The sequence below is a fragment of the Anomaloglossus baeobatrachus genome, chromosome 6 (genome assembly GCF_048569485.1).
Source record: "Anomaloglossus baeobatrachus isolate aAnoBae1 chromosome 6, aAnoBae1.hap1, whole genome shotgun sequence".
NCBI classification, from domain to species: Eukaryota; Metazoa; Chordata; class Amphibia; order Anura; family Aromobatidae; genus Anomaloglossus; species Anomaloglossus baeobatrachus.
Window position 1 is genome coordinate 319,741,403 of NC_134358.1, and position 24,915 is coordinate 319,766,317.

Below are 24,915 nucleotides of genomic sequence, written 5' to 3' on the forward strand. Positions count from 1 at the left end.
AGAGATGAACAAACCCGAACTATAAAGTTTGGGGTTCGTACTGAACACTAGGTGATCAGATCCTGGACCCGGACACAGACTTTTACCTGTATATCTGATTCCCGCTCGGGTTTGTCATCTGAATAAAGCTTGTTGAATGGCGGCTGCACAACAGACAGTCAGCAAGCTTTTCCAGTATGGGCACTTCTGGCCCCATCACAGTCTTGTCAAGTATTAGCATGGCTATGATTGGCTGATGTACCACTGTAAAAAAAAAAATAAAAAAAAATGACATGAGCTCCTGCCCTATTTTTGATAACTAGTGTGGGCAAAACAGACAGCTACGGGCTGAAACTCTTAGCTGTCAGCTTTACCTTGGCTGGTTCTCAAAAATAGAGAGGATTCCATACCATTTTTTAAAATGAGTGTTGGTTTAATCAGGGTGGTAAGAGCCATTGTTATTGTCCCATCCTAACCTAAAAATACCAATCTGCAGCAGCCCCAGAATTGTCACGACTATTACATGCACCAATTCTGGAGCTTTACCCAGCTCATGCCAATTGCCTTGGTGCGCTGGCAATCAAGGTAAAATATGGCGTTGATGATAGCTGTGATTTATCAAAAATCACAGCTGTCATCAAGCACTGGGTTAGTAATTGGGAGGCGTCTATGAGACATCGCCATTACTTACCCTGTAAGTCAAAATAAATAAACACAAACACAGAAAAATCCTTTATTTGAAGTAAAAAACACAGACAGAGACTCTCTTTCATCTATTTATTAACCCGCAAAGCACCCTCTCAGGTCCGACGTAATCCACACAACATCCCATTACGATCCTTAGCTCTGCTACAGCCAGAGGCTGAAATGACAGAAAAAATTGTGACCGCTCACTGCTTCCTCTGAACACAGACTGAGGGCAACGAGGTTGACCCCAGTGGTGAGAAGCGGTGACGTCACTCAGGTAACCGGAGTTCACATCCGGAGACTCCCATGGTACCAACTGTGACCGTCAGACTGCTTTGCCACAGCGTCACATAAACCGACCGTCCAGCAATCTGGCAGCTAGTTCAATTTCAGATCAACCAAACTTTTTTTTTTTACCATATTGAGTTTGTAAAAAAATAATTTCTACTCTTTTGAGAATTTTAACTTGAAATTATTGCAATTTGAGATGATCATAACTATGTACAATATTGGTAATTAGTTCAGATGTGCCCAATATGTAAAATCAAAGAATGCGCCATGCACCTTGGCAATACACCACTCACTTTTTAGCTTTATTTGTTTGTTTAGAATCATTTTACTAGTGTAATATCTTCACTGACTTGCTGGATCTCCCTGCCAATAGCACATGCCACAGATCAGCACTGGCTTGGGTTTTCCAAGTTGAGTATTGCGTCAAGTCATGATGACAATGTGTCGACTTTGTGCCTCAGAGGAATTATATTTGTATCTGATACCTTTTTGTTCACGAGTAACATAGAATACAAGAGATAAAAAGCACACAATTATTTTCTGTGTGTAAAATGTGTATTTTACCTGTTTTAACATGTCTGCTTTACATATAAATAACATTTAATTCTATTACCATTCATTTCTTACAGCAATTATATCGGAAGAAACCAGGTCTTGCTATTACTTGTTCAAAGACTGGTCAAAACATGGATAAAAACCGATATAAAGATGTGTTGCCCTGTGAGTATGTATACCAAATTCTTTAATTTAAAAAAAAACAAAAACAAAAAATGCAGTTAGACTAATCATTTCTCCAGATACCTGTGGCACATTCTTCAAAATAGCATGTGTTCTGCATTCATGAATGTGTGGTAATAGTTTAATTTGTATATTATGTAAAGCTTTGAATGAATTGTACCAACTATACAACTCCTTTCCATGCAGCATATCATACTGAGGAATATGAAAGTCGTAGAGGGGTCACCCTATTTTTGAAACTCCCTTTAATTGCAAAATGGGTGCCATGCACTGTAATAATGGAAAACTCTAATAGGTGTCATATACACACATAGCCAACATTGTTGGTGCCCCTCGTTTAATGAAAGAAAAACCCATAATAGTCAGAGAAATAACTTGAATCTGACAAAAGTAATAATAAATAAAAAAAATCTATGAAAATGAACAAATGAAAATCAGACATTGCTTTTCAACCATGCTTCCACAGAATTTTTTAAAAAATAAAACTCATGAAATAGCCCTGGACAGAAATGATAGTACCGCAGAAAATAATGTGACAAAAGGGACATGTTGAATCAAGGTGTCTCCACTAATTAGCATCACAGGTATCTACAATCTTGTAATCAGTCAGTGGGCCTGTATATAGGGCTACAGATACTCACTGTGCTGTTTGGTGACATGGTGTGTCCCACACTCAACATGGACCAGAGGAAGCGAAGGAAAGAGTTATCTTAGGATATTAGAAAGAAAATTATAGACAAGCATGTTAAAGGTAAAGGTTATAAGACCATCTCCAAGTACCTTGATGTTCCTGTGACTACAGTTTCACATATTCAGAAATTTAAGATCCATAGGACTGTAGCTAACCTCCCTGGATGTGGGTGCAGGAGGAAAATTGATGACAACTCAAAGAGACGGATAATATGAATGGTAACAAAACAGCCCAGAAAAACTTCTAAAGAGATTAAAGGTGAACTTCAAGCTCAAGGAACATCCGTGTCAGATCACACCATCCGTCGTTGTTTGAGTCAAAGTGGACTTGATGGGAGACGACCAAGGAGGACACCATTGTTGAAAAAAAATAATAAAAAAGCCAGACTGAAATTTGCCAAACTACATGTTGACAAACCACAAATCTTCTGGGAGAATGTCCTATGGACAGATGAGACAAAAATGGAACTTTGTGGCAAGGCATATCAGCTCTATGTTCGCAGATGGAAAAATGAAGCATATCAAGAAAAGAACAAGGTCCCTACAGTGAAACATAACATAGGAGGCTCTGTTATGTTTTGGGGCTGCTTTGCAGCATCTGGCACAGGGTGTCCTGAATCTGTGCAGGGTAGAATGAAATCTCAAGACTATCAGTGTATTCTAGAGAGAAATATGCTGCCCAGTGTCAAAAAGCTTAGTCTCAGTCGCATGTCATGGGTCTTGCAACAGGATAATGACCCAAAACACACTGCTAAAAACACCCAAGACTGGCTAAGAAGAAAAATTGGACTATTCTGAAGAGGCCTTCTCTGAGCTCTGACCTAAATCCTATTGAGCATCTTTGGAACGAGCTGAAACATGCCGTCTGGAAAAGGCAACCTTCAAATATGAGACAACTGAAGCAGTTTGCTCTTGAGGAGCGGCCAAAATACCTGTCGAGAGGCGCAGAAGTCTCTTTGACGGTTACAGGAATTGTTTGATGGCAGTGATTGCCTCAAAAGGTTGTGCAACAGAATATTAAGGTAAGGAAGGAACCATCATTTATCTCCAGACCTATTTCATGAGTTTGCTTTTCAACCATGCTTCCACAGAATTAAAAAAAAAAACAAAAAAAAACAATGTGTGACTTTTATTTGTTAATGTTCATATATTTTTTCTTAATTTATTATTTTTGTCAGATTCAAGTTATTTCTGTGACCATTGTGGGTTTTGCATTCATTTAACGAGGGGTATCAACAATTTTGACCACGTGTGTAAGAGTGGCGAATGTGAATGGATGCCATGTATAAATACTGTTTTAATATCTGAACCTGATTTACTTAAAGAATAACTTATTAAATGTGTCTTTAACAACTGATGAGGCTGACATGCTTACCTTGAAAATCCATGTCAAATGTCAGTATAAATCTGATATAATATGTTTTAGTCCAGCTAAAGAGTGAGACATAAGCAAAAAAAGTTAGGCAAAATTACACTACCCATGAGAAAATATACAAAACATTTGTCCCAGCAATTGTGGAAATCTGAAACATAAAGGGATAAGACAATGTCAAACAATTTTTATCCATAGAGGTGACAACCATTAGCTTCCGGTTTCCTAAAATTTCCAGGAAAATGGCATCACAGCGACCATACAGAAGTAATCACACTTTTTAAAAAAATGACGCCTTTTAGTTGCCGCTGTATTCTTTTCATGTGTTCTCCTACCTTCTTTTCTCTTGTTTGGCTCTATATACGTCACAGGTATGGGGCACTTTGATCGGATTGGATTTCATTTTTGGCTTATTGTATATTTTCTATTTGCAGATGATACAACGCGAGTAATGTTACAGGGAAATGAAGACTACATAAATGCAAGTTACGTGAATGTAAGTAAACACAATTTGTTGAAGCTGATCTTTATGCTAGACTGTAAATAGAAATTTGAAGTGAATCCAAAAGGAGTAGCTCCATCAATAATTTCCTCATATAAGGAAAGGTTTCAGTAGTGTCTGTGGGTATATGTGGATATAGAATATAGGATGCTGCGTACAAATGCTATGTTAAACAGTAGGAGCACAGTAGATGGATTTCTAGAAATCTCCTGCCCACTGTGCTTGTTTCTCCGCAGCATATACTGACCTGCGGTGCGGCTTCCCGAGCTGCAGCTTGTCAATTTATGCTGTGGAAACCAGAGTGTTCTCCACTGGGAGAATAGAGATAAAGGCAGCTTCTGTAGTTTTGATAACATTACTGTTTTATCAGCAGGAGATTATCAGTAGAGGATTAGCCAGCCTGCTGCCATGTGGTCTTCATGTTTTATAAGCTTTGTAAAACCCTGCCCCCACCACTGATTGGAAGGTTTTCGCATACACTGTGCATAGAAAGAAAGCTGCCAATCAGTGGTGTAGGTGGGGTTATACAGGACTCCGTATCCACAGAACTAGATCTGCAGCAGATAGAACAGTAATTTTATCAGAAATCCAACACACACAGCCCAGTAAGTGACAAATCACTGAAATCAGGGTCTCTGATCCTACATCATGCTGCTCTCAGATGGAAGCAAAAAATCTGATGACAAATTCCCTTTAGCAGAATTTTTTTTTTTTTGTTTTTGCCTCAACCCATTGCAACAACATTTCTATTTTTTTCTATGGATATAAAAGTATTAGGGCTTCATTTTTGTGGGATGAGAAGTGTTTGTTGTGCATGCCGTCTATCCTATCCCAGCAGATAAGGGTGGAGCCTTTGATATCATCTATGACTCCTGCTCATACTATCAATTCACCATTTCAAGTTCCTATAAAAATGTTTGTCCATAGCCACAGAAAAATAAATATTCCTGAGATTTCTCAATATTTTCCCTTTGTTTTTGTAACATTGCATTATTTGTGCATTTACAAGGGTGTGTTCTGTATGTTTGCACACCCCAATGTAGGATGTGATCTTTGTAGCAACCCATCTAATCTCTGCTTTCAATTTCAGATCTTCTTTAAAAACATAGGCTCTGGAATATGATTGGTTGCTTTCCTTAATATGTCCAGTTTCACCCTATATAGTGTAACCAAAATTTTATTCTTTTTCTTTTTCAGATGGAAATTCCAACATCTAATATCGTAAACCGATATATTGCCACGCAAGGCCCTCTTCCTCATACGTGTGCACATTTCTGGCAGATGGTTTGGGATAACAAACTAACACTTATCATCATGTTAACAACGTTAACAGAGCGAGGAAAGGTAGGTCTTTATTTAATTTTGCCCTTTCTTCTTAAGAATCATACAGTAATTTGTAAGCTATACTGATGTATGCAAACCTTAATTGTGGGTAAAATTATGGTAACAAATATTTTAACTGGTTTAGGTTAGTAAAAATATACTTTGTAAAATATTTTTAAATAATCTCTGAAAAAACAAGTTTATTAAGAAATGTGCAATGCTAGATGAACACAATAAAGATTTTAATTGCATTCTGAAATTTGATCAACCAATTGGCTACTAATCCTTAAAAACAGACCATACTCTTCATTCTGAACATGGCTAAAATAGTGTTTGAAAGAACAAAATTTGTCCAGCAGCATTCTGAAAAGAGGGTAGGAGTGAGAGGCCGATAGCAACTTCTAGTAACTGACTAGTAATGCAGATTCTTGTCATGTTACTGCATTGTTACTGTTTTGCTCCTGGTGTTTGAAAAAATCTTTTTCTTCCTGCATACTACAAATTACAACCTGTTCTCACATTCCCTAATAGCTCAGTGTGTTATTAGGTTGATTCTCAAGCAAAGGATCACTGGTTCAAGTCAAAGAGAAACTATGAAGATGATTTCCCAAGAGAAGAGAAACCAGATCATCCAACTCATTGATAGCGGTCTCTTGGCCAAGAAACTTGCAAAACTCCATCATATGTGTCACGATAGTTGGAAAAATATGAAATGAAGTTTGTCCATCCATTCAAAAGCCAAAATGTTGGCGTCCTTGAAAAATACTGGAGCCAACAAGTCAACTCATCACTAGGTCTATCAGTTCCAGTGCGACAAATACGGCAGTGGAGTTAACTTGAGCGCTTCGTAATACTGAGATTACAGATGTGCATGCAAGCACCGTGCAACACACGTTTCACAATTGGTGGCCTAAGTTATTGTAAAGAAGCCTCAACTTCAAGATCATCATAATAAGTGTCAGCACAAGTTTGCTAAAAAGTACGAAAAGTGGACAGTAGGCGATTGAAAATGGGTAATTTGGAGCAATGAGACAAATTTCATTAGACTAGGCTCTGATGGGTGCAAATGGGTCTGAAAGAAACAAGGGAAAAAAGGGCTAATGGATCAACAAATTAAAGGAATTCTCAAGTTTGGTGTGGAAAGCCTGATGATATGGGGTTGTTTCACAGCCAAAGGCATTCGATACTTAACCAGGATCGATAGTGTTCTCAATGTTAAGCTATATGTGAGTATCCTACAAGATGAGTTATTTCATACACTCAAGTACTATGAAAAAAGGAAGGGAGCCAGCACTGCTTATGAATGGCATGCAACAATGAAGAAATAAAAAGTGTAATATTCACAAATTCATTCCTACTGTAACAATTCAATGAGATTTTTTGCAAATGATTGATCAATGATTTGAGCCCCCCTGCCCCGTCACGGCAAATCTCTATAGGGGGGCCCCTAACGCTATATTATAAATTATTATGTACCATAAGGTCTCATATAATGAGTAGGACCATATGAAAACACCACTTACCCGAGACATGTCTGAACCGCTCCCATGCTGCCAGGACTGACAACCGCAAATAAAGGCAGCCCAGGTACCAGTGTGTGTGGCAGAACCACACACACCAGCACAATGTCAGGACTGGCCCTCACAGTGCCAGACCAGCAAACATGGATGAGGGCGGAACAAGGTTCAGGCAGGTGGTGTTTAAATAATGATGCCTTGGAGCAGGAGGCGGTGGCTGTGTGTGAACAAGCACCAAACTGAATTTTGATGGCGACAGAAGGAATTTGCAAACCACACTGGGCGTGCACGGCATGGTGGCGGTCAACCACCTGACCAGTAAACGAAAAAAGGAAGGAAGCCAGCACTGCTTATGAATGGCATGCAACAATGAAGAAATAAAAAGTGTAATATTCACAAATTCATTCCTACTGTAACAATTCAATGAGATTTTTTGCAAATGATTGATCAATGATTTGAGCCCCCTGCCCCGTCACGGCAAATCTCTATAGGGGGGTCCCTAACGCTATATTATAAATTATTATTATTATTGCGTTTACTGGTCGGTGGTTGACCGCCACCATGCCGTGCACGCCCAGTGTGGTTTGCAAATTCCTTCTGTTGCCATCAAAATTCATGTTGGTGCCTGTTCACACACAGCCACCGCCCCCTGGTCCATAGGCATCATTATTTAAGCACCACCTGCCTGAGGCTGTTCCGCCCTTCATCCATGCTTGCTGGTCTGGCACTGTGAGGGCCAGTTCTGACATTATGCTGGTGTGTGTGGTTCTGCCACACACACTGGCACCTGGGCTGCCTTTATTCGCAGTTGTCAGTCCTTGCAGCATGGGAGCAGTTCTGACATTCCCCGGGTAAGTGGTGTTCTTATATGGTCGTGTTCAAGTCATTATATGAGACCTTATGGTACGATATTAATTTATGACATAGTGTAGGGACCCCCCTATAGAGATTTGCCGTGACGGGGCAGGGGGGCTCAAACCATTTATCAATAATTTGCAAAAAATCTCATTGAATTGTTACAGTAGGAATGAATTTGTGAATTTTACACTTTTTATTTTTTCATTGTTGCATGCCATTCATGAGCAGTGCTGGCTCCCCTCTACTCAAGTACTATGAGTATGAAAAAGAAGACATAATTTTCCAGCAGGAGAAAGATCCAAAGCATACTTCAAGATTAGTGAAGAAATGGTTCAATAACAATGAAGTAGAGGGGCTGGATTGGCCCCCACAGTCCCCAGACATCAACCCAATTGAACACTTTGGGTAGAGTTGAAGAAAAAGCTGTATACATACCCAAGTGAGTCAACAAAATCTACCTGTTCCCAATGTTGGTGCAAGAGACCTGGAATCAGATTTCGGTCAAAACATGCTTAAATCTGACCTAGAGCATGCCTAAAAGGATTCATGCAGTGTTGAAAGCCAAAGGTGGATTTACAAAATACTAACAAATTAATACAAATTCAAATTTCGATTTTTAGGAACAAAACTGTAACAATGCAGTGACATGACAAAAATCTGCATAACTAATCATATGCTAAATAGTTGCAATTCAAATTTTAGGTATGAGATAACAAGATTATCTAATATATAAAGCTGAGTGTGTGTGTGTGTGTGTCCGGGATTGGCATCTGCACCGTCGCAGCTACAGCCACAAAATTTTGCACACTCACACGTCTGGACCCCGAGAGCGTCATAGGCTATGTTGTGAGGTGAAATTTTAACCCTGCGCATTCCAATTTACCAATCAATTTTGCCCCTATCTACATAATGGGGAACAAGTGAAACGAAAAGTGTATCCGCACCGTCCCTTTTACAATCATGAAATTTTGCACAGACACCTCATGTGACCCAGGGAGCGTCGTAGACTATGTTTTGACAGGAAAATGTAACCCCGCGCTTTACAGTTACTCTCCAAAAAACATGCCTCCATTAAAGTAAATGGGGCCTGGAACTACAGGTTATTAGTAGGAGCTGTGATTGGTTGCTATAGGAACAAAAGACATTCATAGTATAAGAAGCTTATATGTGAGGTAATAAGATGTCGTTGGGGAGACAGACAGACAGAGAGACAGACAGACAGAGACAGACAGAGAAACAGACAGACAGACCGAGAGATAGAGACAGACAGGGAAAGAGACAGAGAGATAGAGACAGACAAAGACAGACAGTGAAAGAGACAGACAGAGACAGATGGTAAAAGAGACAGACGGGAAAAGAGACAGACAGAGACAGACCCGGAAAGAGACAGACCCGGAAAGAGACAGACCCGGAAAGAGACAGACCCGGAAAGAGACAGGAAGACATGGAGACAGGGACAGAGACAGGCAGACAGGGAAGGAGGAGACAGCCAGAGAAACAGACAAAGATAGATGGGGAAAGACACAGACCTTGATAGAGACAGACTGGGAAAGAGACAGAAAGAAACAGGCAGACAGGGAAAGAGACAGGAAAATACACAGACAAAGAGACGGGGAGACAGATGGGGAAAGAGACAGACCTGGGAAAGAGACAGACCTAGAAAGAGACAGATGGGGAAAGAAACAGAGAGATAGAGACAGACAAAAAAAGAGACAGACAGACAGAGACAGGCAGACTTGGAAAGAGACAGACAGGGAAAGAGACATAAAAAGAGACAGACCTGGAAAGAGACAGACGGAGCACATTACTTGGCCAATTTAGTTAAATCTGTGTGGAATATCTGTGGTGTTGAAATATATGTTGTGAAATGCTTCTATTAGCTTAGTTTTTACCTTTTAATAATTAAATTTCTATCTATTTGTTTTGTGTTTTTTGTGTGCAGAATAAATGTTTAATACATTCTATTTTTTTAACAACAGTTATTAACCCGGGCAAAGCCGGGTAGTACAGCTAGTTGTTTATAAAATGAAGATAGTATCATGCTCAGAGCTGTGGTGGATGGTGAGATATATAGCCTGAAAGTCAAAAGTTCAAAACATTCTTACCCTTTTGCTCATCAGTGTATGACCAAGTTAAGTTTGATTTCTTGATTTTGAATGCATGTAAAATTACTGCAAAGAATTTGTTAGCCAACTATAGTATGTTAGTATGTGGTATTAGACGGAATAAGAAACTGGAGAGCCAAAAAGGACAATAGGGTCTTATCCAAGTGAGCAATGGAATGTGTAAAATTAGATGTGCTCACCTGGTCAGGTAGTGCGACCACAGCCAGTATTAAAACAGGATGGATAAGCTGCTGCAGACCCACATTAGAGAGGATAGAAAGAGGTTTTTTGCCCAGCTCACCTGTGTGATGGAAGCCAGTGATCCTGGGCTGTGCACGGAGAAGAGGTTTGGAGAGCCAGTCCATGTGCATTGAAATTGGTTGAAGGATTTCACCAGCACAAAACTCCAGGCATTTTGTTCTTTAAAATAAAACTTCCTTTATTTTCTTATCATTAAAAAGTCCATGCTATAGTGGTCAAGCCCATGTCAGAGAGGACGCGTTTCGAACATCCAGTTCTTATTCAGTCTCTAAACCATCTAGTCACAGAACTGTTTAAAAAGGGCTGAACCCAAACATGTGATCAAATGCAAGGAGAGAGCAAGACAATTACAAAAACATTAACCCCTTGAGTTGTATCACTCCATATAATGCTTATAACACTTATATATATACAAAGTATTTTTTTAGCCAGATTAATATGCAAACATCAATTCATTTCTTTTATTTAAACCTTTCGGAAATCTTGTGCCCATTAAAAACATCCATTTTATTTCTCTCTGAAAGAGGATATCTTTCAAATTTCCACCCCTTCTAGGTAGTTGAATTTTTTCAATGGCATTGATTTTCATGCCTGTTAAATTACCTGCATGTGCGTCGCGAAAATGTTGAGACGCTCCTGATAATTTTCTGGTGGTGGCATTATTAACATCATAAATGTGTTCAGATATCCTCTTTCTGAGAGAACGACAAGTGCTGCCTATATATTGTAACTGGCAAATAGTACACGATATTAAATAAACCACATGGTCTGAACTGCAGTTTATGAGTGACATTATTTTATACGATTTTTTATCTGTAAATGAAGAAAATTCCTTCACATTTGACATATAACCGCATAGTCCACACGATCTGTGGCCACATTTGAAAGAGCCTGTGCTGGGTAACCAATTGCCAGTGTTTTTTTCTTTTTTAGTGGAACCGCACCTATTCATATGATCACTAGGTGATAACATGGATCCCAATGTAATGTTCCTTTTTGAAACAAATTTAACTCCATTTTTTAAGATTTTGTGTAATGTGTCATCTGTAGATAAAATGGGTAAATATTTTTTAATAATTTTGATTACATCATAATAATTTTTACTGTATGTTGTTGAAAAAACAACTGACAATTCTTTCTGGGGATTATCTCTGGTTTTATTCATGTCCAAATATTGTGACCTACTCACTTTGATTGCCTTGGTTTTGGCTTTCTGGAGATTTGTCATTTTATACCCTCTTGCCAAAAACCTTTTTTCAATAGTGCTGCATTCTACCTCAAAACCATTTTGGGTGTTGCAACATCTCCTAGCACGGACATATTCACCTGTAGGGATGTTATTTATAACATGCTTTGGATGGCAACTTCCCGCATGTAATAGTGAGTTGCCTGATATGGGTTTTCTGTAAAGACTACAATTAATTTCTCCATTGTCACCCTTCCCATGGAATTGTATATCCAAAAAATTAATTTTTGATACATCATGAAAAAAAGTGAAAAAAAGATTATGGGCATTATTATTAATGTATGATATGAAATCCTCAATTTTTTTGTTTGGATTTTGCCATACAATAAGTACATCATCTATAAATCTCAGATATAATGCTATATCCGAGAAAAAAGGATTGCACTGATTAAAAATATATTGTTCTTCCCACCAAAACATAAATATGCCTGCTAGAGAGGGGGAAAACTGTGCGCCCATTGAACATCCCTGTAACTGAATATATCCTTTATTTAAAAAGGTAAAATAGTTGTTTTTGAGTAAAAACTCAGTTACGTCAATCAAATAGTCCTGTAATTCAAGTGAGTAGTCAGAATATTTTTTGAGCAAATCTTTCAACGCTAAAATGGCAAGAGAATGTGGAATGGATGTATACAATGATTGCACATCACAAGTTAACCAACTAAAATTATCCTGCCATTTCATCTGAGAAATAATATTCAACACATGTTTGCTATCCAGGACATAGCCAGGAGACATTTTAGGAAGAAATTGAAGGTGGTTATCCAACCACTCTGCTAGATGTTCAGTATAAGAATCTATACCTGAGACAATCGGTCTCATTTTTGGGGGAAATTGGTTTTTATGTGACTTGGGTAAGGCATGCAATAATGGTATTAAACAATAAGATGGATTAAGATAATCTCTCAATTTTTCATCAATTAAACCCAAATGTAAGCCTTCTTCTAGAATTTTTTCCAAGGATTTTTTTATATCTGCAGAGGGGTCATGATCGACTCTCCTGTAGGTATCACAATCCTGTAACATAGTCACTACCTCCCTTTCATAAAGTCCAGTATCCAAAACTACGACTACAAGATTTGCATGACCCCTCTGCAGATATAAAAAAATCCTTGGAAAAAATTCTAGAAGAAGGCTTACATTTGGGTTTAATTGATGAAAAATTGAGAGATTATCTTAATCCATCTTATTGTTTAATACCATTATTGCATGCCTTACCCAAGTCACATAAAAACCAATTTCCCCCAAAAATGAGACCGATTGTCTCAGGTATAGATTCTTATACTGAACATCTAGCAGAGTGGTTGGATAACCACCTTCAATTTCTTCCTAAAATGTCTCCTGGCTATGTCCTGGATAGCAAACATGTGTTGAATATTATTTCTCAGATGAAATGGCAGGATAATTACAGTTGGCTAACTTGTGATGTGCAATCATTGTATACATCCATAATTGAAAAGGAAGGGCACTACCCGTGGGATCTCCTGGTATACAGGAAACGAGACCATAAAATAAGAGAAAGAATATACCAATACGGGATCACCACAAGGTTAGGGTACATATGAAAAATTCACTTTATTTATACAAAAAACCACAAGAAAACACATGCCCTCAGCAGAGGTATAGTACACACAGAAGGTAATAAAAACATTTAAAAAAAGCCTATGGCATAAGAAAAACCTGTCCCATTGGGAAACAATGCATACAATAAATGCCAAGTATACCAATACAATTTTTAGTCATCAATACAATCTCTCCTCATGCACCGTACAGATGTTAATTTACATTGCTGTTTCACTGTTCAGAAGACAAAGGAACGAGGTACTATGTTAGCACCAAATAATCAAGATTGAGGTCTAAGATCACACAGACCATTAATTGGCTACAAGACTCTATATAAAGAGAAAAAAAAAAAACAAATGACGCTGAATAGCCAATAGAATAGTCCTGCACCAAACCTAATACCATACATGTATACCCTCAGTCTATACTCACTAACAGCATAATACCAGCAGGTAGAAAACACCATACAAAGTCAGGGTAACATGAGGAGAGGGTTTCCCAAGGGATAACCCCACGCGTATCGCCGCCTCTAAGGGTGGCTTCCTCAGGGGAAGAAAGAAAGCTGGTTAAAGCTTCCGTGTGTACCTTATATAAAGGGAGTACATTAGGACTCACCAATACCACAGCTGAGGAATTTCATATGTCTGGAGCGTTCTGATGGCGGCCGCCATCTTGCTTAGGTCATATGACAAAGAACAGTACAGCCCCAAGCTCCTACTGCGCATGCGTTAGTCAAAGAAAGGAGCAGGGTTATAATCAGAATTTTGTAAGATAACACTAAGCAGATTTGTTGTTAGCATATGCTTGCAGGGCGCTTAGCAATCCATTCATTAGCATATGCTTTCACAGCGCTTAGTAATCCATTCATTAGCATATGCTTTCACAGCGCTTAGTAATCCATTCATTAGCATATGCTTTCACGGCGCTTAGTAATCCATTCATTAGCATATGCTTTCAAGGCACTTAGTAATCCATTCATTAGCATATGCTTTCACGGCGCTTACAAATCCATTCATACTGATTGATTACTGTTTATACAGGCGAACTTGCACAGCGCCGGTTATCTTGATCTAAGCGCTGTCAGATTGCAATTGAGCACAGGGCTTTAATCAGAGTTTGGTAAGATAACACTAAGCAGATTCGTTGTTAGCATATGCTTTCATGGCGCTTAGCAATCCATTCATACTGATTAATTACTGTTTGTACAGGAAAACTTGCACAGTGCCGATTATCTTAATCGCATCATATAACATGGGGAGAGGGGCAGCTTTATCTCACAACGCACAAGGGCTGAAAATAAAAGCGCTGTCAAATTGCAATTGAGCACAGCGTATACATTAGTACATACCCTTATAGATATCATATAAAGATCTTTCTAACAGTTGCGCTTTATTCCCCAAGAATATATATTTTATTTCTATTGTTATAGTGCAAGAACAAGGGGTCACTATAAATTTCACAGTGTAGACAGACTTAGACAGAATCCATGTGAACAGTAAAGCAGACAGAGGAAATGTCTGATGGTACAGATTGTTTTCACCCCTGGGGGATAAGTAGCCGAGCTGACAGGAGAAATACAACGCTATACACCCATGTACCCTACAACAACCTCTGTGCACAGACCTCAGCACTCGTCTGTCGGCTAAGTAATCAAGATATTGACCCTTCAAAGGGTACATTCACAAAGCCGAGTAGAGCTGTATTACCGCAACATGGGGGAATGACATATAAGCCCAGTGGGTACACAGGAATGCATCCCAAAGGTGGAAAGACAGTTTGCACCATATTGCGCCCCAAAAACCATAACAGGTCATAGCAAGTTAGAATCATGCCAGACGTATAGGGATAATAGGGCAAACAGTGAGGGTCCAAGTTACAGAAGTTTCTCAACATAGAATGAAAGTCTCTAAACAGGCATATAGCAGATACATCACAATTATCACGGTCAGAATGTAGTCATGATCACATTTAATCATTTAGAAAGGAGTCATTAAAGACTCCCAAAATATGCTATTTTCGGCAAATACCATGCACCAATTGTGTATGAGAATATGCAAATATGCAAATACAATTCCGGCCATAGAACACAATCCTGGAGAGGTGTTATATGATCGCACTGCCTGCATAAAGATATTTCTCAGTAAGATAGAATGAAAGCGGAATCCAATTTGCAACGAGGACCACACGTAGGACAAAAGACATTTGTCAGAGGTGCGGTGAGCAGTGCACAGCAGTACCCTTGCTGTATAAGCGATGAAAAAAAAAAAAAAATGAAAAAAAAAAAAAAAAAAAAAATGAGATGATCACTAGAAACACGTAGAGTAAATAGTTTCGAGTAAATTCCATATACATATTTTGAACTCAACCATTGAGTATGAAGTGTCCAATGCCCGGACTGTAAACAAAATACTGTACACCCAAAGGAAACGTTTGGACACAACCAAAGGTCCGACAGATCAACCAGAGCCAAGAACACTAGCAGGAGAAAAGAATTAACTTATAAGATTTATAGATTCTTATAAGACATCAGTCCAGGATTATGGTTGGTATAATTTCCGGCGTTATCATAGTCCTTAGTCTTTCCTTCTTCTCTCCAATTCTTCCTTCTTTCCCCCATGTCACATTTAGGTTATGGTCCCCAAGATCACGTGGTAACGGGGCATGACATTACCCTGAAACCAATTGGCAGTGTAGAGAAGGTAAAAAGGAGATCTCATAGATAGGGTTCGGTGTCTTCCTCATTTCCCGTTTGTACATCCTTCCTTTCTCATCATTCGCTTGAATATCTCATCCAAGCGAGCACACAGAACTAATAGGGAGAAGAAACAGACAGAATGAGGAGATAGCACAATGTTATAGAACCCACAATTTCAAGTAGTATTGTAAAATCCAGTGTACAGTAACTCTTCATTTAGGCCATGCGGGACTAAGCTGTTAAGGGTGTATATCCATCGGGACTCCTTCCGTAGGAGTTCCTTAATACAGTTCCCACCTCTGATGTTCTGTTTCACGGAATCGACAACCAATACTTTGATTGTGTTAAATCGCCCTCCATGATGAGTAAGAAAGTGGGCAGCCACTGAGGTGAGTACCTTACCCTTCTTTAGGTCTGCACCGGCTGTGTTGATACTTGAAAAGTGCTGTTGTACTCTCCTTCTTATCTCCTGTGTGGTTTCGCCCACATACAATTTGGGGCAACTGCAAATGAGGACGTAAACTGCATTCCTGGTCCGGCAGTTGTAATATGCCCCAGAAGTGATTCGTCTAGGAGGAAATGGTAAGGAAATATGGTCACCAGCAACCATGTGAGGACACACCGTGCATGCTCCACAGGGAAATGTTCCTCTCAATTTAACACCAGTACCCAGGCTCAATTTCGGTCTGAAGAAATGGCTGGTAGAGAGGATACCCCGTAGATTCTGGGCCCTCCTTGCTACAAGTCTGGGTTTTTCACCCAAAAAAGGAATCAGCTTCTTATCGCTTCGCAAGATATCCCAGTTATTATGGAGCAAACCATAGAGATCCTGCCACTGATTATTAAAGGGTGTGATAATACTCACTGTTGTCTGTTTTTTCCGCATTCTTGGTTGGAGTAGAGTTCGTCGTTCCATGGTCCTGCAGGTTTGTAAGGCTCCGGAAACCACTCTCTTTGGATATCCCCTTTTGCAGAATCTGTTGGTCAGATCAAGGGCATGTGACTCAAAATCGGTGTTATCACTACAGTTCCTTTTCACCCGCATGAATTGTCCCTTAGGGATACCATTTTTGACATGCATCGGGTGAAAGCTGCTGTAGTGCAGCAAGCTATTGGTCGCCGTGGGCTTGCGATATAGAGTCGTATGAATGTCCCCTTCTACCTTATTGATCTGTAGATCGAGAAACTCAACAGATTCAGAGGAAATGTTGGATGTCAGTCTAATATTCAGAATATTGTCATTCAAGATGGCAATGAAGGATTTACATTGATCCAGGGTTCCCGACCAGAAAAACAAAATGTCGTCAATATATCTGAACCACCGGACCACATTGTTTTTGTACTGCTCAAGAGTGTAGACATGTAACTCCTCCCACCACCCTAAAAAGATATTAGCATAGGGTGGTGCACAACACGCCCCCATAGCGGTCCCGGACGTTTGGCGATAGTAGATTCTATCAAACAGAAAATAGTTCCTATCCAGTACTTGGTGGAGTAGATCCAGGATGAAGGAGTCATGCCTCCTGTTCCCGGTTGTTCTATTATCCAGAAAAAACGATACTGCCCTTGATCCCAACTCATGATCAATTGAGGTGTATAGGGATTCCACATCCAGTGTGACAAGAAGGACCTCAGAGGGAACCTCCAACTGCGCCAATTGATCGATCAAGTGGGTAGTATCTCTCACATACGATGGGGAGGATTGTGCCAGGGGTTGGAGATAGAAATCCAAGTAGATACAAGGTCTCTCAAATAACCCACCTATCCCCGAGACTATTGGTCTGCCTGGTGGTTCTGGGCGGCCCTTATGGATTTTGGGCAACATATAAAATGTTGGTATCACTGGATCATTTGTTGTTAAAAAATTTTTTTCCCTCAAAGTGATAATACCCTGATCGTGTGCTGCAGACAAGAATCTATCCAGATTCTTTTTAAAGATGATCGTTGGGTCTGATGGTAGCGCCACATAACATTCCCTGTTAGATAGCTGTCTCTTTGCCTCTCTAATATACATATCTGTTGGCCACAACACTACATTCCCCCCCTTGTCAGCTTCTTTTATCAAGAATTCTTTGTTGTTCTTTAGTCCAGATAGAGTCCTTCTCTCTTCTGTGCTTAGATTGTTAGCTTTATTATTATCTAATTTAAGCTTATCAATATCTTTGCACATTTTGTTGAAAAAAATCCCAACAGCCGGACAAAGACCGAGGGAGGGTGTGGCTTGGGACAGAAGTCGTCCCGTGAAGGGGATCTTCTTACCAGTTTGTCGTTCGTTTTCCTCCAGGAGTTCCAAAAGATCGTTGAATATCTGGCGGTCCTCAGGAGGCAATGTATCGATGAGCTCAGGTCTACTGTAAAGATATTTAAATGTAAGTTGTCGGCAGAAGAGGTAAATGTCCTTGGTTACAGTGAATTTGTCCAATCTACTCATGGGTGCAAAAGATAGTCCTCTAGTAAGTAGATTGGTTTCTACTTCTGATAGTTTATATTTAGAGAGATTCACTATTTGTAGGTCATTCAGATTACCTGTTACCAATTCTGCCTCCGGCTCCTTGTTTGCCTCTGCGGAGGAGATCGCCATGGTTGAATTCTCCTGTTCTTTCTCTTGACGTTTTGGTTTCCGACGGCCCCTCCGGGTACGCTTTCTGGATCGCTTGTGTCCGTCGATAAAAAAGGATCACTAGAGGAAGGTTCGGAGGCCGCCGGGGCACTATCAGGTTGCTGATTCACCCGTCTGCGTCTGTTACCCTTGTGTGACCACCTATAGGCCCTATTCTCTGCGTAGTCACTTCTGTCTCGTTGGAACTTGCTTTTTTTGCCCTTGATAATGTCCCTTTCGTAAGTGTCGAGGATATTCCTCAATTTCTCCTGAAATGGGACTACCACTGTTTGTGTGTCTAGCTGTTTTAGTATGTGTTCTTTGTTGCTGATCTCCTCTTTTAGCTGGGCAAGCAGGGAACGGTCATGTTCAATTAGCATATCCAATAATATCATTGAGCATGTTTGCAAACCCTGCTCCCATGTAATTCTGAATTGTGCATCAGTCTCCCATGCAGGAAATATTTGCACTCTCAAACCCCTTGGTGTGATCTTAAGTTTCTTATATTCCTCTAGGGTTCTAATATTCCACCACACTTTAGTTACTCTTTTATGTAGGTTAATTAGACTCTGCATAAGCTGTTGATTCTCGTCCTGTGGACTGCCTGTACCGCCTGAAGCCCCAGAATTAAAAGGGGCACCAAAAATGTCTGAAGATTGACATGACCATGCTGCTTCTCTAGCTGCTAAATCCATATGGTTTTTTGTACCACAATGCAAAAACCTACTACACCAATCAACACTGCCAAAAGTTTGGCTAACAACAAAAAGAGGGGTGTGCCTCCTTCCAGAAACGGAGCAATGAATGCACCAGCACAAAGGTCAATAATTGAAAAGGAAGGGCACTACCCGTGGGATCTCCTGGTATACAGGAAACGAGACCATAAAATAAGAGAAAGAATATACCAATACGGGATCACCACAAGGTTAGGGTACATATGAAAAATTCACTTTATTTATACAAAAAACCACAAGAAAACACATGCCCTCAGCAGAGGTATAGTACACACAGAAGGTAATAAAAACATTTAAAAAAAGCCTATGGCATAAGAAAAACCTGTCCCATTGGGAAACAATGCATACAATAAATGCCAAGTATACCAATACAATTTTTAGTCATCAATACAATCTCTCCTCATGCACCGTACAGATGTTAATTTACATTGCTGTTTCACTGTTCAGAAGACAAAGGAACGAGGTACTATGTTAGCACCAAATAATCAAGATTGAGGTCTAAGATCACACAGACCATTAATTGGCTACAAGACTCTATATAAAGAGAAAAAAAAAAAAAACAAATGACGCTGAATAGCCAATAGAATAGTCCTGCACCAAACCTAATACCATACATGTATACCCTCAGTCTATACTCACTAACAGCATAATACCAGCAGGTAGAAAACACCATACAAAGTCAGGGTAACATGAGGAGAGGGTTTCCCAAGGGATAACCCCACGCGTATCGCCGCCTCTAAGGGTGGCTTCCTCAGGGGAAGAAAGAAAGCTGGTTAAAGCTTCCGTGTGTACCTTATATAAAGGGAGTACATTAGGACTCACCAATACCACAGCTGAGGAATTTCATATGTCTGGAGCGTTCTGATGGCGGCCGCCATCTTGCTTAGGTCATATGACATAGAACAGTACAGCCCCAAGCTCCTACTGCGCATGCGTTAGTCAAAGAAAGGAGCAGGGTTATAATCAGAATTTTGTAAGATAACACTAAGCAGATTTGTTGTTAGCATATGCTTGCAGGGCGCTTAGCAATCCATTCATTAGCAAATGCTTTCACAGCGCTTAGTAATCCATTCATTAGCATATGCTTTCACAGCGCTTAGTAATCCATTCATTAGCATATGCTTTCACGGCGCTTAGTAATCCATTCATTAGCATATGCTTTCAAGGCACTTAGTAATCCATTCATTAGCATATGCTTTCACGGCGCTTACAAATCCATTCATACTGATTGATTACTGTTTATACAGGCGAACTTGCACAGCGCCGGTTATCTTGATCTAAGCGCTGTCAGATTGCAATTGAGCACAGGGCTTTAATCAGAGTTTGGTAAGATAACACTAAGCAGATTCGTTGTTAGCATATGCTTTCATGGCGCTTAGCAATCCATTCATACTGATTAATTACTGTTTGTACAGGAAAACTTGCACAGTGCCGATTATCTTAATCGCATCATATAACATGGGGAGAGGGGCAGCTTTATCTCACAACGCACAAGGGCTGAAAATAAAAGCGCTGTCAAATTGCAATTGAGCACAGCGTATACATTAGTACATACCCTTATAGATATCATATAAAGATCTTTCTAACAGTTGCGCTTTATTCCCCAAGAATATATATTTTATTTCTATTGTTATAGTGCAAGAACAAGGGGTCACTATAAATTTCACAGTGTAGACAGACTTAGACAGAATCCATGTGAACAGTAAAGCAGACAGAGGAAATGTCTGATGGTACAGATTGTTTTCACCCCTGGGGGATAAGTAGCCGAGCTGACAGGAGAAATACAACGCTATACACCCATGTACCCTACAACAACCTCTGTGCACAGACCTCAGCACTCGTCTGTCGGCTAAGTAATCAAGATATTGACCCTTCAAAGGGTACATTCACAAAGCCGAGTAGAGCTGTATTACCGCAACATGGGGGAATGACATATAAGCCCAGTGGGTACACAGGAATGCATCCCAAAGGTGGAAAGACAGTTTGCACCATATTGCGCCCCAAAAACCATAACAGGTCATAGCAAGTTAGAATCATGCCAGACGTATAGGGATAATAGGGCAAACAGTGAGGGTCCAAGTTACAGAAGTTTCTCAACATAGAATGAAAGTCTCTAAACAGGCATATAGCAGATACATCACAATTATCACGGTCAGAATGTAGTCATGATCACATTTAATCATTTAGAAAGGAGTCATTAAAGACTCCCAAAATATGCTATTTTCGGCAAATACCATGCACCAATTGTGTATGAGAATATGCAAATATGCAAATACAATTCCGGCCATAGAACACAATCCTGGAGAGGTGTTATATGATCGCACTGCCTGCATAAAGATATTTCTCAGTAAGATAGAATGAAAGCGGAATCCAATTTGCAACGAGGACCACACGTAGGACAAAAGACATTTGTCAGAGGTGCGGTGAGCAGTGCACAGCAGTACCCTTGCTGTATAAGCGATGAAAAAAAAAAAAAAATGAAAAAAAAAAAAAAAAAAAAAAAATGAGATGATCACTAGAAACACGTAGAGTAAATAGTTTCGAGTAAATTCCATATACATATTTTGAACTCAACCATTGAGTATGAAGTGTCCAATGCCCGGACTGTAAACAAAATACTGTACACCCAAAGGAAACGTTTGGACACAACCAAAGGTCCGACAGATCAACCAGAGCCAAGAACACTTTCTCCTGCTAGTGTTCTTGGCTCTGGTTGATCTGTCGGACCTTGGTTGTGTCCAAACGTTTCCTTTGGGTGTACAGTATTTTGTTTACAGTCCGGGCATTGGACACTTCATACTCAATGGTTGAGTTCAAAATATGTATATGGAATTTACTCGAAACTATTTACTCTACGTGTTTCTAGTGATCATCTCATTTTTTTTTTTTTTTTTTTTTTTTTTTTTTTTTTTTTTTTTTTTTTTTTTTTTTTTTTTCATTTTTTTTTTTTTTTTCATCGCTTATACAGCAAGGGTACTGCTGTGCACTGCTCACCGCACCTCTGACAAATGTCTTTTGTCCTACGTGTGGTCCTCGTTGCAAATTGGATTCCGCTTTCATTCTATCTTACTGAGAAATATCTTTATGCAGGCAGTGCGATCATATAACACCTCTCCAGGATTGTGTTCTATGGCCGGAATTGTATTTGCATATTTGCATATTCTCATACACAATTGGTGCATGGTATTTGCCGAAAATAGCATATTTTGGGAGTCTTTAATGACTCCTTTCTAAATGATTAAATGTGATCATGACTACATTCTGACCGTGATAATTGTGATGTATCTGCTATATGCCTGTTTAGAGACTTTCATTCTATGTTGAGAAACTTCTGTAACTTGGACCCTCACTGTTTGCCCTATTATCCCTATACGTCTGGCATGATTCTAACTTGCTATGACCTGTTATGGTTTTTGGGGCGCAATATGGTGCAAACTGTCTTTCCACCTTTGGGATGCATTCCTGTGTACCCACTGGGCTTATATGTCATTCCCCCATGTTGCGGTAATACAGCTCTACTCGGCTTTGTGAATGTACCCTTTGAAGGGTCAATATCTTGATTACTTAGCCGACAGACGAGTGCTGAGGTCTGTGCACAGAGGTTGTTGTAGGGTACATGGGTGTATAGCGTTGTATTTCTCCTGTCAGCTCGGCTACTTATCCCCCAGGGGTGAAAACAATCTGTACCATCAGACATTTCCTCTGTCTGCTTTACTGTTCACATGGATTCTGTCTAAGTCTGTCTACACTGTGAAATTTATAGTGACCCCTTGTTCTTGCACTATAACAATAGAAATAAAATATATATTCTTGGGGAATAAAGCGCAACTGTTAGAAAGATCTTTATATGATATCTATAAGGGTATGTACTAATGTATACGCTGTGCTCAATTGCAATTTGACAGCGCTTTTATTTTCAGCCCTTGTGCGTTGTGAGATAAAGCTGCCCCTCTCCCCATGTTATATGATGCGATTAAGATAATCGGCACTGTGCAAGTTTTCCTGTACAAACAGTAATTAATCAGTATGAATGGATTGCTAAGCGCCATGAAAGCATATGCTAACAACGAATCTGCTTAGTGTTATCTTACCAAACTCTGATTAAAGCCCTGTGCTCAATTGCAATCTGACAGCGCTTAGATCAAGATAACCGGCGCTGTGCAAGTTCGCCTGTATAAACAGTAATCAATCAGTATGAATGGATTTGTAAGCGCCGTGAAAGCATATGCTAATGAATGGATTACTAAGTGCCTTGAAAGCATATGCTAATGAATGGATTACTAAGCGCCGTGAAAGCATATGCTAATGAATGGATTACTAAGCGCTGTGAAAGCATATGCTAATGAATGGATTACTAAGCGCTGTGAAAGCATATGCTAATGAATGGATTGCTAAGCGCCCTGCAAGCATATGCTAACAACAAATCTGCTTAGTGTTATCTTACAAAATTCTGATTATAACCCTGCTCCTTTCTTTGACTAACGCATGCGCAGTAGGAGCTTGGGGCTGTACTGTTCTATGTCATATGACCTAAGCAAGATGGCGGCCGCCATCAGAACGCTCCAGACATATGAAATTCCTCAGCTGTGGTATTGGTGAGTCCTAATGTACTCCCTTTATATAAGGTACACACGGAAGCTTTAACCAGCTTTCTTTCTTCCCCTGAGGAAGCCACCCTTAGAGGCGGCGATACGCGTGGGGGTTATCCCTTGGGAAACCCTCTCCTCATGTTACCCTGACTTTGTATGGTGTTTTCTACCTGCTGGTATTATGCTGTTAGTGAGTATAGACTGAGGGTATACATGTATGGTATTAGGTTTGGTGCAGGACTATTCTATTGGCTATTCAGCGTCATTTGTTTTTTTTTTTTCTCTTTATATAGAGTCTTGTAGCCAATTAATGGTCTGTGTGATCTTAGACCTCAATCTTGATTATTTGGTGCTAACATAGTACCTCGTTCCTTTGGTCTTCTGAACAGTGAAACAGCAATGTAAATTAACATCTGTACGGTGCATGAGGAGAGATTGTATTGATGACTAAAAATTGTATTGGTATACTTGGCATTTATTGTATGCATTGTTTCCCATGGGACAGGTTTTTCTTATGCCATAGGCTTTTTTTAAATGTTTTTATTACCTTCTGTGTGTACTATACCCTCTGCTGAGGGCATGTGTTTTCTTGTGGTTTTTTGTATAAATAAAGTGAATTTTTCATATGTACCCTAACTTGTGGTGATCCCGTATTGGTATATTCTTTCTCTTATTTTATGGTCTCGTTTCCTGTATACCAGGAGATCCCACGGGTAGTGCCCTTCCTTTTCAATTATTGACCTTTGTGCTGGTGCATTCATTGCTCCGTTTCTGGAAGGAGCACACCCCTCTTTTTGTTGTTAGCCAAACTTTTGGCAGTGTTGATTGGTGTAGTAGGTTTTTGCATTGTGGTACAAAAAACCATATGGATTTAGCAGCTAGAGAAGCAGCATGGTCATGTCAATCTTCAGACATTTTTGGTGCCCCTTTTAATTCTGGGGCTTCAGGCGGTACAGGCAGTCCACAGGACGAGAATCAACAGCTTATGCAGAGTCTAATTAACCTACATAAAAGAGTAACTAAAGTGTGGTGGAATATTAGAACCTAGAGGAATATAAGAAACTTAAGATCACACCAAGGGGTTTGAGAGTGCACATATTTCCTGCATGGGAGACTGATGCACAAGTCAGAATTACATGGAGCAGGGTTTGCAAACATGCTCAATG

General features: G+C 39.7%; 1 protein-coding gene across 3 annotated transcripts in view; it reads left to right on the forward strand.

Moving 5' to 3' along the window:
* PTPN3 (protein tyrosine phosphatase non-receptor type 3) overlaps positions 1–24,915 on the forward strand; it is a 421,949-nt gene that overhangs the window by 351,193 nt on the left and 45,841 nt on the right. For all 3 annotated transcript variants that reach the window (XM_075314923.1, XM_075314926.1, XM_075314925.1), the window contains 3 exons: positions 1,587–1,677; positions 4,192–4,253; positions 5,457–5,603. In XM_075314923.1, the coding sequence (XP_075171038.1) occupies positions 1,587–1,677; positions 4,192–4,253; positions 5,457–5,603 (300 nt within the window). The remainder of the gene's footprint in view (positions 1–1,586; positions 1,678–4,191; positions 4,254–5,456; positions 5,604–24,915) is intronic.